Here is an 18,326-nt window from a genome sequence, read left to right as displayed (position 1 = left end):
AAAGAGTAGATTTGCATTATATCCTTGGGTTAATGACTTAAGTCCCCAATTTGATTACCTCTTAAGCTTATGGAAATTTGTATTAGATAGATGAATATCTAAATGTTGCATTGCATGGAAATTATTTTTGTCTGCATATGCATGAGGTTACTAATGGTATATTGCTTGATGTGTGTGAGTGTGTTCTCTAACGATGCTAGGATGATGTATTCCTTAGCATTGTGTGGTGATTTATCCCTCTTGTGTGACTATGCTCAGTCATCACCTGTAATGTGATTTGTTTGATGCCTTATTATCAGAGGCATTATAGAACCAAATATAGGCATTAAAACATAACACAAATGCATTAGAATGACTGAATAGGATTTAAAATGTGAGTCAAAAATTAGGAAGTCCCTCAGAGAGAGTATGACACTTGAAAGGCCTTCCCAAAATGCCTTACAACCTACAACAAGTCAAATTTACGAAAGAAAATAGAGCAAAATATAGATCTACATGAAAAATTAAAGATTAGTATGAAAAATCAAGTGAAAAAGAGGCATTTAAACCTTCCCCACGGTGGCACCATTTTGTACACGATGATTTGCATTTTCAAGGAATATTAGTATTGAAGGTGCACAAACTATATCAGATCTGCATGTCTAAATGCTAAGATAAAAAAAGTAACAACCTTCAAAGGCCATCCCTTGTCTTCCTAACTAAAACTGCTAAAATGGCCTTAAGAGAAGCATCTTGGTGATAGTTCTAGGAGGAAAATGACATGATAATGCTAAATGGATGTCGATCTATCAATGACAATGTGAATCTAGATGCAAGATGGATGGATTAGCTAGAGGTGAGATGAAGAAACTAACAGTATATGATTCTAAACATGATAATGAACAATGATAATGCTAAATAAATGCTATGATAAATGCTCTAGCTTAATGCAAAAATGACTATAATGTCTATGCTTGTAGCACTTAGGTCCCTTTGCTCTCAATTGTGCCTCCTATTTATAGGATTTTGGAAGGAGTTGGGAGATTTGGGATTTACTTTTTTACTAAGGGTATTGGTGAAATTGGAAATATCTCATAAAACTGCAAGAGGAAAAGTCCAACAAACTTGAATTATGAGGATAAATAGGCTTTTCTATTTCTTTTTAAATCCAAAGAGATGAATTTTCACTTTTAAGAGGATAATGACTTTATTTGATTTATTTAAACTTGCATTTCTTTTCAATTTTTGACTTTTTCTTTTTCATTTGATTTGTTTTTAATTTTAATTTATTTTAGTGATTATTTCTGATTTGATTTTAATGCCAATTTTAGGGTGTCTACAAGAGGAATAAGGATAAGACATCTTTAACACCAAAGAGGTATCTCTTAAGCAATACCCAGTCTAGACCAAAGAGGTAACAACTATGAGGCAAGGAAGGGATGGATATAAAGAGATACTATACAACAAGTGTAAAGATAGTCTTAATGAAGGATGACCCATTTTTAGCTTTGAAGTAAAAGACTCATTTACTAAGTATACATAATTGTGACAAAAGAAGAGGTTATGATCAAGGATTCATACATCTATTATATAAGATAATCTCTAATGTACATAAACCAATCTATGTAAGATTGGATATCAAAAGATACACAAATGTCATTGAACCAAGGGGGAAAAATAGACCCCTGTGAAGGACGAGAGAGATTGAAATACTACCCCTAGCTTCTAAGCTTGGAGATAAAATGAGGACAAAGACTATTATGTTACTCACAAATTATGATTACACTTGAAATTGTACCACCACAAATGATAATGAAACCTCAATATATCATGGATCACGATTTGAAACATTGATGTAAAAAGTTACATAACTAAATTCAGAAACATATACCCTAATATCATAAATTACAAAAATATCTCATCACTAATAATCCAGAGTGTTTATATAACATTCATTAATAATTAAATCTAAAAGCCATACGTCTAATACAACATAGACTCTAAAAAATACTAAATATAAAATAAACCACTTTTCATCTGTTTAACTTTTGATAATTTTCTAAAGTGTATCTATTGAATTAGGAATTTGGTTATTACTTTTTTTTAATGTAAGGATGGAAATTTGGGTCATGGCTTATGGGGCTTTATTCATAGTTCATTGTGATGTAAGGGATTTTAGTGAATATAGGTTAGTGGTGGATGTTTTTTGGGTGCTCTTGTAGGGCATGTGTCAACATTGTGTAGATGTTATGTTCCTGCACACGTATTGTGCTTTTTGACAACTTAAGGAGGCTTTCTTTCTAGTTCTTTCTTCTTGAAGCCCTTAAACCAATTATTATTAATATAAATATAAAGTTTCTCCTTAATAAGAACTTCTAATAAGTTTGAACGATTCTAAACAATATTACATAAATGGTTTTAATATAAAAAAGAACAAGTGTCACGTAGTAACATGTACTTGCCATTACAGTTACATAATTCATAGTCTTGTATAATAGTTAATGCTATCATAAGCTTGTTAGATTGTTGATAACAAAAATAGTGCTAATAATAATAAGTTAAACATTGTTTGCATATATTGCTGAAAATAATCAATATAGCCTCCAAAAGAGAGATGCAATGAGTTGAACCAATCATAACATGATAAATAATTTGTATCATTTAATTATTAATTAGAAATTAAATGTAATTATAGAGCTTAAAGATTATAATAACTATGAATTGATTAAGTGAATGAAAGATCTACAAGTTATAATTACCACATTACCTTTATTTTAAAATTTTATTTCATTCTTTGAAAAGTGAATATTAATATTTTTTTATTTAACATTTTTAAATATAGTTTTTAAGTATATCTAAGATATAATAAGTATTTTGAATTTGAATTGATTATTTAGTTTAATTTCAATTTAAATTTAATATTGGTATTTAGTTAAATTACAACATTCATCGTTGTAATAATTTTTTAAATATTATTATTTAAAATTATAAATAAGCATTAACATATATCAAAAATTAATATCATATATGTTTTATGTTAAATTTTCTAATTCATTTTTTTGTATATTATTAAATATTTTATTTATATCATTAAATTAAAATAAAAAACTTTATGGACATAAATTTAACATTATAAAAATAAACTTATGAACAATAAAAATAAATATGTAACAAAAAAATCAAAAGTTCATACTTTCTAATCTTTAAATTTTAAATGCACTTTAATAAACTTTATAATGCTTTATAATACTTGAAAATCTGATCACCAATTGGGAAGCCTTGAACTAGTCCAAATACTCTAACCAAAACTATGCTATGTTGTTACTAGACTTTGAAAAGGCCTATGACAGAGTTGAATGGGACTACATCATTATGATGCTTGAGGCCTTGGATTTCCTGCTACCTGTTGTACCTTTGTTAAAATTTTGTTGAAAGATGCTTTTGCTCAGGCAGATGTCAACGGTTCTCCATTTTCCCCCTTCTCCCTTGGTAGATCCATTAGGCAAGGCTACTCCCTTTTCCCTACTCTTTTTGTTATTGCCTCTAATGCCCTCACCTACATTCTTAGGGACAATTCCATTTCCTCTGTTGTTAAAGGCATCACCCTTCCTGATGACTCTAACCTTAGTAATTGTCAATTTGTTGATGACACCTCTATCTTTTTTGAAGCTTATGAGGATATTTTTGTAGCTCTGCATAATAAACTCACCTCCTTCTGCTCTAGATCTGGTGCTCGTCTTTCCCAATCTAAATCCATCTACCTTGGCTGGAGTGATCTTCCTCCTAATTTGTTCAACAAATTTAATTTTCAATGGGGCGAACCTCAAAAGATTATTCAATACCTCGGTATCCCCTTCTCTATAGAACCCTGCCTTAACGATATGTGGCTCTAGGTCAAGAATAAGATCTATAAAAAGATCAATAAATGGCATAACAAATCCCTCTCCCTGGTTGGTAAAGTTCAAGTTTGCCAGAAAATTCTCTCTTCCTATAATATCTACTACTCCTCTGCTTGGATGTTTAATAACTATCAAATTTTTAAATTTAGAAAGCCATTAGGAATTTTTTGTGGTCTTGATGGTAAAGGTAATAAGAAATGTCATGTTGTGAAGTGGGATTGGTGCCATATAGGCAAGCTCCTTGGGGGATTGGGTTTAAAGGACCTTAAGACTCAAGGGAATGCCCTTGTTGCCAAATGGATCTTCCACTCTCTAGAAGGCGATGAACCATGGAAGGTCCTTGTTATATGTAATATTGAGAAAGGGATTCCTCGGAAGGCTACTTGGAAAGCCTGGGAACATATTAAGTAGTTCATTCCTAATAGGACATTCTTTGATCATAATCTTCTTTATGGTGAAAGATCGATTTGGTGGAATCTTCACCTTTCAGGTAAACCCCTTGCCCTCTCCCAAGGGTGCTTTGCTAAGCACTGGAATAACCTGTGCATCTCTCAATTCGTATGTCTCTTTGAGAAGGATAGCCTTATCAATTGGGAAGACCTCATCTCCAATTTCCACATTCCTCTATCCCAAAGAAATAACTTATAATATGATTGTTAAAGCTTGTAAGGACCTCCCCACTACCTATCATGTTGATTCTCTCAGATTTATGAAGATTAAATGGCCGAATGGGAACCATAGTGACTAAAATTAAAGCTAAAAACATTTACAAAATCATTGATTCTAATGAAGATATCATCAAACATGTTAATAAAATTTGGTATACTGACTTGGATTCTAAAGTGTGGAAAAAACACTTTGACAGAGTTTGGAAATTTCCTATCGACCCTAAGATCAAATGCTTCAAATGGCTTATGTTGCTCAACAAACTTCCCTCAAGGAAAGATCTTGCTGCTAATGAATTATGCACCTTTTGTAGACTTATTGAGTCCTACATACATATTTTGTTTGACTATTCTTTTGCTAAAAATATATGACATATTTTTGGTATCACTTATCCTAGTTTTCTGAATATTTTTGAAATTATCACTTGTTACATTGAAGATTTAAACAAGGACACTAACATGTTCTGGAGCATTCTATCTGCAAACATCCATTGGCAAGTGTGGAAGTGCAGAAATGAAGAAAGGTATCAAGATTCTCCTAGGTCCCCTTACTAAGTTTTTTCGCAAACTCACATATTCTAAAATCTCCTTACAAGTTAATCCGAACATGACGATTGAAAGAAAGAAGCTGAAAAGATTTCTTCAAATGGGGCACTCCACCATGTTTTTGTATGAATGGAAAGATGGCTATGATTGAAAAGACATATAGACAACTTTGCCAACTTTGAACAAACTTTAAAGAAGCTCTTAGAAGAAGTCAACAAGAACAATAATGCGATAGATCACCAAATATGCATGTTGGCCCAAATTTAGGATAAGAAGAACATTGTTTGGATGGAAGGCCCGATGGGATGGACTGCCTGGGTTGGGGCCCAAGATGATATTCTCCATTAATTCTCTGTTCTCCTCTTTTTGTTTTTGTACTATACTTAATTTCGCTGATACTCTAATTTTTCGGGATGAGGCTTGGGCTCTCTTGGTACTAGTCGGTGTTTTTTTTTGATCCCCTTATAGTTAATACAAAAAAACAAAAATTCACTTTGCGACACTAACACTAAATCAAATCAACCTATCAAATTTGAGATAAAAAATTTAGATAATTTATTTTAATTATAAATAAATATGTAAACCTTAAAATTATCTACTTAATAAAAAAAACTATTACATATAAGATTGCTTATATGATTGGTTGATTGAATGAAAACTAATTCATTGATTATATGATTGATTGAATGGAAACTAATTCACTAATAGGCTTTGATGAGATTTGTAGCCCCAAGTTCTTAGCTCCAAATCCGAAGAAAAATAATTTTAACTAATTAATTAAAAATCGAAATCGATTGGGCATGCTATTATCTGGGATGGTTTATTTTTCGGTAAATTGTTTTGATAGGTGCTTATGGTTCCTGGAAACAAATTTCTCCGTTTCCGACAGTCCTGACCACCTGTATTCCTCGAATTATCCACCGCCATGACCGTGACCATGGATGCCTTGTCTTTGCTGTTCCCCTTACCCAATTCAACATCTCCGCCTACTTGTGCCCATTCCCGTCTTCTTAGAAAATCATGTAAACAAGTGTCGGGCAGTCTAACATTTGAATATGGAAGTGGTCGATGCAGAGGGAGGGGCCAAGGCAGAGGCCGAGGCTCAGGTATACACATAAAAGTTGATTATTGTTTCTCTTCGTTTTGAGATGACATTGACAACATTAATGCTATTGTCGTGAGCAGCAATTGCATTGTTTCCTATCTTTTGGATGAATGCACGGAACATCAAAAGACTTGTCTCCTCCTTATCTGATTCAGCAGCACCAGAAAATCAAGCGGACGATTTCGACGGGGTGAGAAAACTGGATATGGTTATGATTTACGTTTATATATTCCCGTTTGCGACCTTATGCCTATCACTTCTTGATCTTCTCGCACATTTGTTAAAATACCACGAAAATGATCTCTAAGAATAAATCAGTGCAGATAGAGCGCTTATTTTCGTTTAATCCCGCGAAATCATTTTCCAGCTTTTCAGCTATTTTATTTCTATGGAATTTTTAAGTGCACGAAAGCATTCTCAATTTGAAGTTATCACTTTGATGACCGTTTTCTAGCAGTAGTCATTTTTCTGTAGCTTTTCCCCTTATGAGGACTAAGATAAAAAGTCTGTCGTTTGTCTTGCTACTTGTTAGTTCAGAAACTTACACGAAAGAAGGTAGCCAAGGAGAATCTTTATGATGTTTTTAAAATGGACATTGTTACAGCTGAGATCATTCTTATTGGAGACTTTAATGTAGAACAACAAATAACCAAGCACTATGCCAAGATTTCTCATTGGTGCTCCTCCCATTATCTACTGTATATCAAGATATCATCAAAGAACAGCAAAATAAATTTCTGCAATTGCTTTTTAAAAATATGGTTTTTTCTTGACTGAAATGAAGGTGTGTTTGTGAGACCACAAGGCATCACTAAGAACTCATAGTGTTCGTAGTCGCATTTGAATGTTATCTTATGAAATCCTCCTTGTGGACATGGATCTAAGGTATCCTGATCAAAAGATATTGAACAACTATATTTTTTTATTGCCATCGTGGTTTGAGGACCCTTGGAACTCACCACGACTTGCGAGTGTGGTGGCTTGCTGAGTCGACTCGTCATAAACTTGCAAGTTGAGTCCCAGTGAGTCCAAGTCAATGTCTCATGAATTTTTAGAAAGGACTCTTGAGTTTTTAGGAAATGCCAAAAATAGACTTAAAACCGCCCATTTTTTCTTGGTTGAGTCCTTGTTGAGTCTTAGCCGAGTCTTTCGCTGAGTCTTGAGTCCAATGAAAGATACCCATCTGTCTAACCATTGAAATGTTGACCTTGCTTGATTTCTCCCTGATTTCTTTTTTCTGAATTTTATGTTTTTTGCAATATTTGATTGTTTGTGTTTTTTTCAAGGTTTTCTGAATTTTTGTTTTTGGATATGAATAGTGCAAAGATAGAAATTTAACAAAATACTCAAATGAAAGCTAACAACAAATAATCTATACCAACAAGGAATTAAATCCTGAATTTTATTTTCTTTAACTCAGGATGCCTATCCACACACCCGTACTAGTATTGTTCAGCCTGGAGTACGAGAGCAAGGTAGTTTAAGGTGACTTGTATTGTTCTGCCTGGAGTACAAGAGCAAGGAGGTTTAAGGTGATTTGCTTGGCAATTTCTGATTTTTCTTTTGCTTCCATTAATTTGCTGTTGCCTTCCCACTGTAAACTTTGATTTTATGCTGACTGTAATGTCTCTTTTTTGGGAACATTAGAACATTAGAAAATTAAATAATTCAAAGCAACTTTGGAATTAAATTGAAACTATTTAAAAAATCTCTTTTAATAACTTTATAGGTTGGACTTGTAAATTTCAAATGTTCCCAAAAAGGGACATTACACTGACTTCTGCTAGTATACCCTAACGTCCAGCCAGGAATGGATGTAGATTCTGCCGGAGCTGTATGACCCGGCTATGGAAGCCTTGAATGTATATAATTTTCTGTTCAGACTGAGATCTGCAAATATGAAACTGATATATGCCCTACTCAAAGTCTGTTCAAGGTTTCTTCTCCAAATTTAATTCCTGTAACTGTACGGCTGGGTCTGGATGATTAGAGAATTGTTGATATGCTGTCTTAAACCACCAATCTGCAATCTGATATATACATTCTTGCCCTTAACCAGTCTGATCTGAGAAATTCTTTACCAGAATCAATGCCAATCTGAAAGCCATATGATCTATATGCTGGATCCTGTCACTTGGAGAGCTGATTTTTTGGCCAGCTCTATATCCTACCAAGAGTTTTTGTTCATGGAAGACCAATCTGTTGTAGAAACCCTTCTTAGAGCTCCAACCTCCAAATTCAACAATAAAAAATGATGTTTGAATGAATGAATTGTTTGAACAAATGTTATTTTATTTCCTCCAACCCTAGCTGCACCTTTTAGGGTTTCTCCTTATTTATTTTAATAATTTTATTTAACTTTATTTCTACTCCTAGAGGCTTTATTATTCATTAAAGATATGACCCCTTATTAATAGTAACTTATAATTTCCAATGCCCAGGGAATTGTGCCAACGGGACCGCTTTATTGTATTTTATTCTAATATAAAATGACTTGATTAAATCACTTTATTAGGTTATATTTAAATTAGACTTTAGGCTATAATAAAATTATTCCAAATTAATTCATAAATCTATCACCTGGACTCCAAACTGAAATTTGATTGATGCCACCAGTCCAAGGATGATATCTGAATTTTGCAAGCAAAGTGGCAGTCTAACAGGGATCCTTCCTAACAAATAGGAAATGCAACCAAAGTCTCCAAAACTATCTCGAAAGTTTCTTGACGCATTCTGTTCAACACCTCTTAAAATTTAGTAGACTATTCCAAACTACCCCAAATGGCTTATAAAGCCCTTATCTGGATCCACAAACCTTTGGATGGGTTGCTATCCACTCTACTTACCTATGGGAATTCTTGATAATATGCCAACCTTTGCTAGCACTATCTAAGGAAGGGACATTACATCCAAGTCCTACTTTGGGCTTTTGAGTCTATGTCGAGTCCGAACTTCTCATACTATGATTTTATTAATGTTTTGTCCTCAATTGTGATGTAGGAGCATCTTGGGTTGCCTTGCTATCCTACTCATCTTTGTTTATTCTGCTAGTTAGTGCCGAGTTCCAGTGGTTGCTGAGTTGTAGTTGTTGATGAGTTCAGTATTGGCTGAGTTGCCTAGTATTGATTGAGTGCTTTGGAGGCCGAGTGTTCCTTCATGTGCCGAGTGAACTTGATGTTTGCTGATGTTCGGTTCCTTCTTTGACCGAGTTTGTTTGTGATTGGTTCCTAGTGTGAGCTGACTTATGTATTTAATTTGGGTTGTGAATTTAAGGTAAGGATCTTGTCTTGGGATGTGTAGACCATTTTGAGGTCAGCCTTCTATTATGTAATGACTTGGAATCTTCTGTAAGCCGTTTTGACAAGTATAAATAGGGTTGTTTAGGTTTAGGTTAGGTATGCTGGAGAGAGTACAAAGTGAAGGGAGCTAGAAGAGTTAGAATGAAGGATCTGTGAAACATTCTAAGTCTAGAATTTCGTAAATCTTGTTGGCTGTAACCCAGAAGGCCTCATAGTCAGGCATGAATACAGACAATTTGATGAATCAATAAAATTTTGCTATTCCTTCTCTCCTTGGTGTTTTTTTTTGTGTTGTTTGCTTCCGTTGTGTTTACCCTGCAAGGTGGTTGGATAGTTGGGTGTGCCTTTGGCCCTAGCTTTTCAAATTCTCGTTGTGTCAAATTGCCATTTGGATTGGTTGCCCCTCACTTGAGAAGCACAAGGGCCCAATGTTTCTTGCTCTTGGACTGATTTAAGAATTGCTGAATCATGTTTGCAATGGACCACTATGCTTGGTAAATGAACCAATCTACGTTGACAACCCTATACTTTGGACTTAGTTTCCATTTGTTCCCATTTATCTATGCATCAAACTGATCGCTGTTGCTGGTTTCACACTTTTAGGGTTCAACACTAGGAGCTTCAGCTATTGTGCAATAGTAAACATGCTTAATTGAGATGGAAGCTATTTAGTGGTAGTATGCAACCCTTATCTTGGAGGTTTGAGTTTTATATTTACTAGGTTCAGTCAGATATGGACTATGTTTGGCCCAGACTTTTTGGTTTGGTTGAGCCCGCTAAGTTTTTTCTGGACCATTTAGAACATGATTTTTAACTTTTAAAATGAAAAATAATTTGTGTGTTGTGAAGTACATAAAATATTAAATAAAATCCTTAAGCAATAAAACACAACATATTAGAAATAAATGTAACAAAAAAAAATTGAAATATATAAGACCTAAAGGTTGTCTGCATTAGACTAGCTCTAGCAAATCTTTGTTTTGTTCTGTACAGCTCTTTTACATACTTGTGAGGTAGCTATCTATAGCCACATAGCATGAGTTCTCAACTCTCAAGCCCTATTTCTTCTTGGCCTGTGATGCAGTGAGAGATTTTCTACTCCATTCTATAAAATTGAGAAATGCAAGACCTAAATATTACCCGGATTAAACTTGCTCTTGCATTTCATTTCAAGCATATAAGGGATATTAAGTAGTTTAGTCTTTAAATGCATTATTCACAATCAAAAAAATGCAGATAATTCAATAGTGCAAGGACTAGAAGGTATGGGTTATTGCATATTACTTCAAATTGTTAAGTATTTGTGGTTAAATCCACACAACAGTTTTGGCGAGTCTGTGATAGCTTATTAAAATGTTGATTCACTGTATAAGTACAATTATCTTGGATATGCATATTGGCACTTAGTTGTGGTAATTCTTTATATGTAGGAGTCAGGTCATGAACTTCCACTTGTCCAAGAGAGTTTGCAAAAGACCAATCAAGATATTGGGATGGGACAATGGACAAGTTTAGCTAATGAAGATCATCTGTCAGGTTGTCAAGGTACAGTTGCCAGCAAGGTGAGCCTTTGTCTTGTAAATGAAGTTCATGATACGGGGAACTTGGCAGATATTTCCGATGAAATGCAAGGGGCAAGTACTGAAATTGATAGGAAGGGAGTGCTCTTGGAAGAAGATTCTGAAGAAAAAGTAGCAAGGAAACTGTTTCTAACAAAGAACAAAATACAGGAGTTAGGTCATGAACATTCAATTGTGAATCAAATGAGCATGTATTCAGAAGTTCATGATACAGAGGTGATGGTGACTGATGAGACATGTACGTTGTCTACTGCAAGATCTACCATTAATTCTCCTACAATAGAGCCTTCCTTACATGGAAATCCGTGTTCAGTCACAGAAAATGAGTCCACAGAAAATGATCTTGAAGTTGACATGATCAGATACCATATTAATAGAAATGGGCACAATAATTTGATAGAATCTGAGCTTTTGACGGATTTGCTTTCTTCAAATGAGAAACCAGATATGCCTGAAGTTGATTCTTCTGATGGAGCTTCTGCAGACTATGCCATGAGCATAAAAGTGGAAGGTTACTCCGAACATAGACTATATAATGAGAATAATCAAGATATAATTAATATTTTATATGAGTTTCTGATGTTTAAATAGGAAGTTTGAAATTTATTGCAGATGCTTGATTGCAGGAGGTTTACCGATTCCAGTCAATCAAGATATAGCAACTGTAAATATTACACAAAATGAAACAAATCTCTTGCTTTCTAAGAGAGAAGCCTGGAATTCAAGTGATGCAGGAAATGGACCAGGCATCAGTCAGGTAGCATCAGTAGGAAGTGTGAAAAAGTCGGGTAGTCGGTATAAATCTCATGGTGATTCAGCAGATTCCTGCATAAAATTGAAAGACTTGCCACCGCTTGATTCTTCGATAGATATTTCTGAATATATGAGATATTATGATTGTTGGCTTAGGGTTGGAAGGTAATTGCTAGTGGCTATACATGTTGATCATCAGAATTACATAGTTTCTTTCAAAGTCATCAAATCAGTTAGCAGAAGCTTCATCAAGTTGAGTTTAGAACTGTTTTTTGAGCTCTTTAATAACTTTTAAATGTCGCAAAGCTGTGGAGATGCTATCCATCTTGTTACATAGTCTACACGTTTGGCCATTACCGCCACACTCTTTTGGTTGGATTGAACTGTATCAATCCTTAATGGCTTTAATAGTTAAATCTGTTAAGAGTTTTTGGTCTCTCCAATTAACATGTGGACTAAAAGATGACTACAAAATAGCATGATTTTGTTAGCTTATTTGGTTTGTGATTCTCAGGTTTAACGATTGCTTAGAGTTGCTAGAATGCATGAACAGAGTTGGAGCTTTGGATATGAATAAGGTGTGATGATTCTATGCTGTTTTTGGATGATTCTATGCTGTTTTTGAGTTGTCACCATTTCAAGAAGTTTATAAACATTTGTATTGTTCTGCATGCCTTGTTTAATGACATGCAATTTAATATACTCAATCTCCAGGTGTACCATGCAAAGTTCTTAGAGATTTGTAGAGGGAAGAAGGCTGTACAGGAGGCTTTTCGATTTGTTAAACTGATTGAAAATCCAACGCTTAGTACTTTCAATATGCTTCTTGCAGTATGTGCCAGTGCAGAAGATGTAGAAGGTAACTCTAAAATTTATTTTGTACATTAATTTCCTCTATATGGCTATCATGTGCCTCTATGAACTGTCTGCTTTTACAAATATTTCTTTATCATGTTGACATTTAGGTGCATTTCAAGTGTTACCCCTGGTCAAGAAAATGGGTTTGAAAGCTGACTGCAAGCTATACACTGCACTGATATCAAGCTGTGCAAAAGGCGGCAAAGTCGACATCATGTTCAAGGCAAGCATAGATCCCCTTATCAATTGTCTACCTTGTAGTCAACCAGTCATGTGCATTAAATTATTGAAGTGATCTTATATTTGGCTGTGAATCATTCTAATACTTAGGTATTGCAAGATATTCTCTTTTGTTTGAATCCGCGATCTCAGTATTCTATCTACTTGTGTTTGGTGTAGTCCTTTGCTATCCAACTGAAAATCTTGCATTAGCCTTACCTTTTTTTCAATTGATAACAAAGTTTTATCCTTGAATAAATTTCTGACATATAAGATTCTATTACGGGTCAAGAATAAATGTCTTGATACCCTTATGCAGAAACAATAATTGCTGTGAGGAAATAAAAATGACTTATCTTCCTGAATAAGGTTGATGATAACACGAGTAAAATACATTCAGAAACAGAGATTCTTTATGTCTCATGGCTTAAATCCATGGAACAGACATGAAAAAATAAAACCTAAATGGGCATATCACCCACTTTGATATAAATGTAGCATCTTCTGGCTACACAATGCAAAAGAAGCTTCTATAGAAAAACCATTTTTCATCGTCCAGCTAACTATCTTAGTACCAATTGAAAGTTGAAACAATCAAATGATTTACTTTAAGGTGTAATCTTAAAAGTTTTGAGAGCATGCTGTAAGGTCTTTTTTAATTAATCAGCTTATGTGGACCCTATCCTTAAATGTAGCACGTAGAACACTTGGCAGTTTCTTCATGACAGATTTGATGACAGCTCATCAGTGAAGAGTTACAAGTTCGTATTCATGACGAAGGGGGGGCTAATTTGAAGAAAGAATCTCATTAAAATTTTACTTCTTTTCCTTTGAGGGGAATGGGGTGTTAGAACTTGTGCTGTGTTGGTGCTGTATACTGAGGTACTTGGTTGTCCTTGAGATTGCTGTCATTTTTCATTAAGCTTTCATCATAGCTTGAACCTTGCATTCACTTATCAATTCAAGGATGAAAACTCATGGATTTGAAGATCAGAGGATGAAAGCGCTTTGGTTTTCTAAGGAGAATCTGATCAGAAATTGTGTGTTGAAAGCTTTTGTTTTATTTTCTAGCAAATATTTAGATTTGGGGCAGAAACATATTATGATAGTAAGTTTAATTCATATTTATATCTTATCTATTTGATGATATTCCAGCATATATCTATTTGTTCATGCAATTTACTGTTGCGTCTTTTAGGTAGTGTTTATGTATTCTCACTTTGTCCTCACATCACCTTGTCTTAAGATTTCTTGATGTCATTATAGTGTTAAAGACCTTTACCAGATCTGGAAAGAGCAGATCTATTTCAGAGACCATGATAGGGATTTAGGTGGGACATAAAGAATGATAGAGTTTCTGACAATAGGGAAATAATGAATGACCAAACTTATTGACATAACCAATACAGATCCAAATTATCATGCACATTGTCATTTCTTTGTGGAATCAAGGTCATACTAGAGCATCAGAAGGTGGAGAAAATTCATTTGCAAATAACTGATCATTGGTCAATATCCTTTTCCTGATCCTTCTCTCAAACTTCTTCCTTGGTGATTTGTTCTACTTGTGTTTTTTTCCGGCCTCATCGTCAATGTCATAGGCCACAAAGCCTTCTCGTCTTCCCTCATAGGGTGCCTTCCACCTCCAGTAACCATTTATTCTCAACCATAATGTTGGTTGGCCAAACAGTGCATTTGTGAGATGCTTATTTACTCGGGGGACTGCCACACCTTCAACATGTTTTCTCAACAAGCTCTTCCCTCTTCATGCGTGTAAGAATAACTAGTGGCTGCTCCACTAAGCAAAGGCTCAACCTCCACATCCACCTTCGCTTCCATTATTTCTTCGGTGTGACTGAAGTCATTTAAACTAGAGCCTTCTTTTTCTTTCTTTACAAATTAGGAACATAAAATCTTTGGGTGTTGTAGCATCCCTAATATATTTTTGTTATGACTATGACAAGCATTATTGTAAGCCTGTATAGCACGACTAAGCTCTGGCAGAAGACCGTATATGGATTTTGTTGACCCTTTTTTACCTGCAATGTTAAATACAATGCTTTTGATGCAAAGGCCTTCCCTGCAAGATGGCAGGAAGCTGCTCTGATACCACTGTACGAATCCCAACCGGTTCTAACTTCAATCTAATGGTTTGACATTTTGTCAAACACTTATCATACAAGCTTTGATTCTTATGCTGAAGAATTCCGATATATATATATATATATATATATATATATATATATATATATATATATGTATTTTGAAATAAAGTTTGGGCAATGTATAATCTATTGAATTTCCAGAATTTCAAAATAATGATGCAATGAAAATTAAATGCACACGTCAAACTGAATTAATTCTCAATATGCAATTTTGATCAATGATTACAACACTCAAATGAGTATGGAAACAAGAACCTGTAGATGCAAATTGAAAATGAAATCTCTACCTTCAGCAAGCTTGTCATGAAACAACAGCCCTCTATGCCTTAAGTGATCACTCCTTGAAGCATACACTGGTCTGTAGACTCAAAACACTGCCAGCACAATGAATTCGCAACACTCTAAATACAAATATCAATGGTCTCAACATGGATGTGCACATGTGCATTTATCAATGATCCTCAACATGGATGTGCTCATGTATGATATGGCCGTGTATATGTGCTTGTATGCATGTATGTACATGCCTATAAATGTATGCATGTGCATGTGTACATGTATTTGCAAGTGAATATGCATGCATGTATATATGTATATGCATGTGTATATATGTATGTATGTGTATGTGTATGAGTATGCACGCATGTATACATGTATATGCATGGGTATGCATGCATATGTCTGGATGCACATGTATATGGTGATACATCATGAATGTGTGCATTATGGGAATGCATCTAGGAATGCAGATGCATTGATGACAATTAACTACTCTGCATGATGGATATACATGACAAGGTATGTTTACTTTTCCTTGCCTTTTATTTACTTGTTATGTTCTTTTTATTAAATGTAAGGGATATCACACAAACAATCATTTCTCACATAAATATCTCATTTTGTTCCAGTATTTTATTCTAACTATAGGGTTGTTTGTAGTTTCAGTAACAGCTCTACATGGATCAAGTGATCTTAACATCAGGAAACGTATGGTTTAGTGTATGGTTTGTTTGCATATCTGCTTTACAGTTTTTATCAGCAATTTTTTGCAGAGTATGGGCAACCAGTTCTCTTTTTACATTTCTGTTATTCCATTTGTTATTGCAAAGTTATTATTCTTATTTTCCCCCCACAACCCCACCCAACCCCAAAATTTTCTTTTAAAACAAACAAATTGTAAGCCAATCCTAAAAGCTTTTTTACAGCCATAGTACAATTTTTTTGCCATAGCTAAATTATAATGCTTGGATGTAATGCATTGCAGGTTTTTCATGAAATGGTTAATGCTGGAATAGACCCTAATATTTACACGTACGGTGCCTTGATTGACGGATGTGCAAGAGCTGGACAAGTGGCCAAGGCATTTGGTGTCTATGGTATCATGAGATCAAAGGTAATGCAATTATGTTTTCCAAAGTGAACTAATTTTAGTAAGGGTTAGTTCCTTTTAGCTGTTTTAGTTCTCCTTGTTGTCTCAGAAAATGAAGCCTGATCGTGTCATATTCAATGCTCTTATCACAACTTGTGGTCGTGCTGGAGCTATTGACCGGGCATTTGATATACTATCTGAGATGAGGGCTGAACCCCACCCATTAGATCCTGATCATGTGACAGTTGGAGCATTAATTAATGCCTGCTCACTCTTTGGCCAAGTAATGTTTTTGGTCATTTAGCTATTAAAATTTCATTCTTTCCTTACAATTTTCCTGAGAAATGGGATTATTAAAGCAGGTTGATCGTGCACTGGAAGTCTATAAAATGGTTCAGGAGCATGGAATTAAGGGGACTGCAGAGGTTTATACTATGGCTGTCAGTGCATGCAGCCAAAATGGTGACCTTGATTTTGCTCTCAGTGTTTACAGGGATATGAGAAAAAAGGGTGTATGCCCTGATGAGGTATTTTCTTTGAACTTACTTGTGAAGTTTATGCAGTCAATTAGATGTCTTTTTTGAGCCTATTGTGAAAAGATCCAAGGCTTTTTGAATGAACTCCAATCAATGGATTAATGAGTACTATTATCAATATTTAGTTTGGGAGACTATTTCTAGATATGTTGCTAATGCTAATAAATTTGGATATTTGAATTTACATGAATACGTAAAAAATGTAGCAGAAAATAGATCTATGTAATAAAGCTAGTATTCTTTGAAACCCTGGCATATAGACGCTTTTTAGCATATTACTAACCATTGACTTACAGTATCATTTGTTCTCATTTGGAAGTTGTTTCTGCGCAGTTGATCTGATGAGATTGTGGCAACATACATTTTAAAGTTTTATTTCTTTTGTACTGAACTTAATGACAAGCCTATTGCTGTCAATTATATATAATCCCAGTTGAGTATCATATTTGGTTCAAGGAGATTGGTGCTGAAGGTGTGGAATATTTTAATGAGAACAGATAACGTACATGATAGATAATTTATGCTTCCAAGTTGAATAAGACCAAACCGTATTATGGTTTATGATTACTTGTGTGATTGATGTGCTTAGACAATCACCATGTCATGAAACCTCCATGTATCTGACACAATTCTGATGCAATTTATGAGTGACCAATATGATCACTTATTGATGGTGTAATGGGTGGGCCATTTGCACATTGCATTCCTCCTAAGCCTAAGACCTAAATTTGCAACATTAATTCAATTGTCTCATTAGCCAATCCAAACCTTAGTCCAAAATCCGCATAAGCAAGCCTTGGCGGCCACTGACACACGCACGCAGCAGAGACGTTCATGCGATGCGCTTGAATCCGTGAATCTGTAGATGTGCAGAGAGCCGTTTAAGCATTACAAAATCTACTACCCTGCTGTTTTGTAATGCTTAAATGATGGCTTCTGCACGGATTCCATTCGGGCTTGATAGAAGCCCTTCATGGAGGTTCATCTCAATCTCTCTCGCATTTTGAATCTTCAAGTCCGCACTCTTTGCATCCCATAGCCATCTTACACTCCATATATCCATTTCTGTTGCAAGTTTATCTCCATTGTTGCACAATCAAGTTCTCTCTACTTGATTCTACACTTTGTATCCACTCCCTCCTTTTCTTTTCAGGAGTTTCCTTCTCACTTTACTTACATTTCTTAGTGTCTTTAAAGCATATCATAGTGTCTTATCTCATTTCTCTTTACATTATAGCATTTACATTTAGTGTCTTTATCATTTTCCAATCCGGTTATTTATCACTGGTTATCATATCCATTATCTCTTTGGCTGTCTGTGAAGGTGGAAACATCAAAATGGGGTTTGACCAA

The 18,326-nt window shown here is 34.7% G+C and overlaps 1 protein-coding gene across 4 annotated transcripts in view; it reads left to right on the top strand.

Annotated features, from left to right (window-relative positions):
* The first annotated feature begins 5,894 nt into the window (after positions 1-5,894).
* Positions 5,895-18,326, top strand: part of MRL1 (Pentatricopeptide repeat (PPR) superfamily protein) — a 197,815-nt gene continuing 185,383 nt past the window's right edge. The window contains exons 1-10 of one of the 4 annotated variants that reach the window (XM_089831654.1): positions 5,895-6,195; positions 6,275-6,384; positions 10,924-11,584; positions 11,700-11,991; positions 12,341-12,404; positions 12,541-12,685; positions 12,792-12,907; positions 16,333-16,461; positions 16,547-16,720; positions 16,800-16,964. In XM_089831654.1, coding sequence (XP_089687780.1) covers positions 6,015-6,195; positions 6,275-6,384; positions 10,924-11,584; positions 11,700-11,991; positions 12,341-12,404; positions 12,541-12,685; positions 12,792-12,907; positions 16,333-16,461; positions 16,547-16,720; positions 16,800-16,964 — 2,037 coding nt within the window. In that variant the 5' untranslated portion in view covers positions 5,895-6,014. Of the gene's footprint in view, positions 6,196-6,274; positions 6,385-7,646; positions 7,727-10,923; positions 11,585-11,699; positions 11,992-12,340; positions 12,405-12,540; positions 12,686-12,791; positions 12,908-16,332; positions 16,462-16,546; positions 16,721-16,796; positions 16,965-18,326 lie in introns of those variants that run through there. The other 3 variants (XM_089831653.1, XM_089831655.1, XM_089831656.1) reach the window with 3 other exon arrangements.

This window comes from Cupressus sempervirens, chromosome 5, assembly GCF_028749045.1.
Source record: "Cupressus sempervirens isolate cs-2001-9-10 chromosome 5, ASM2874904v1, whole genome shotgun sequence".
Classification (NCBI taxonomy): domain Eukaryota; kingdom Viridiplantae; phylum Streptophyta; class Pinopsida; order Cupressales; family Cupressaceae; genus Cupressus; species Cupressus sempervirens.
Note: the sequence above shows the minus strand (reverse complement) of the source record. Positions and strands in the feature narration are given on the sequence as shown.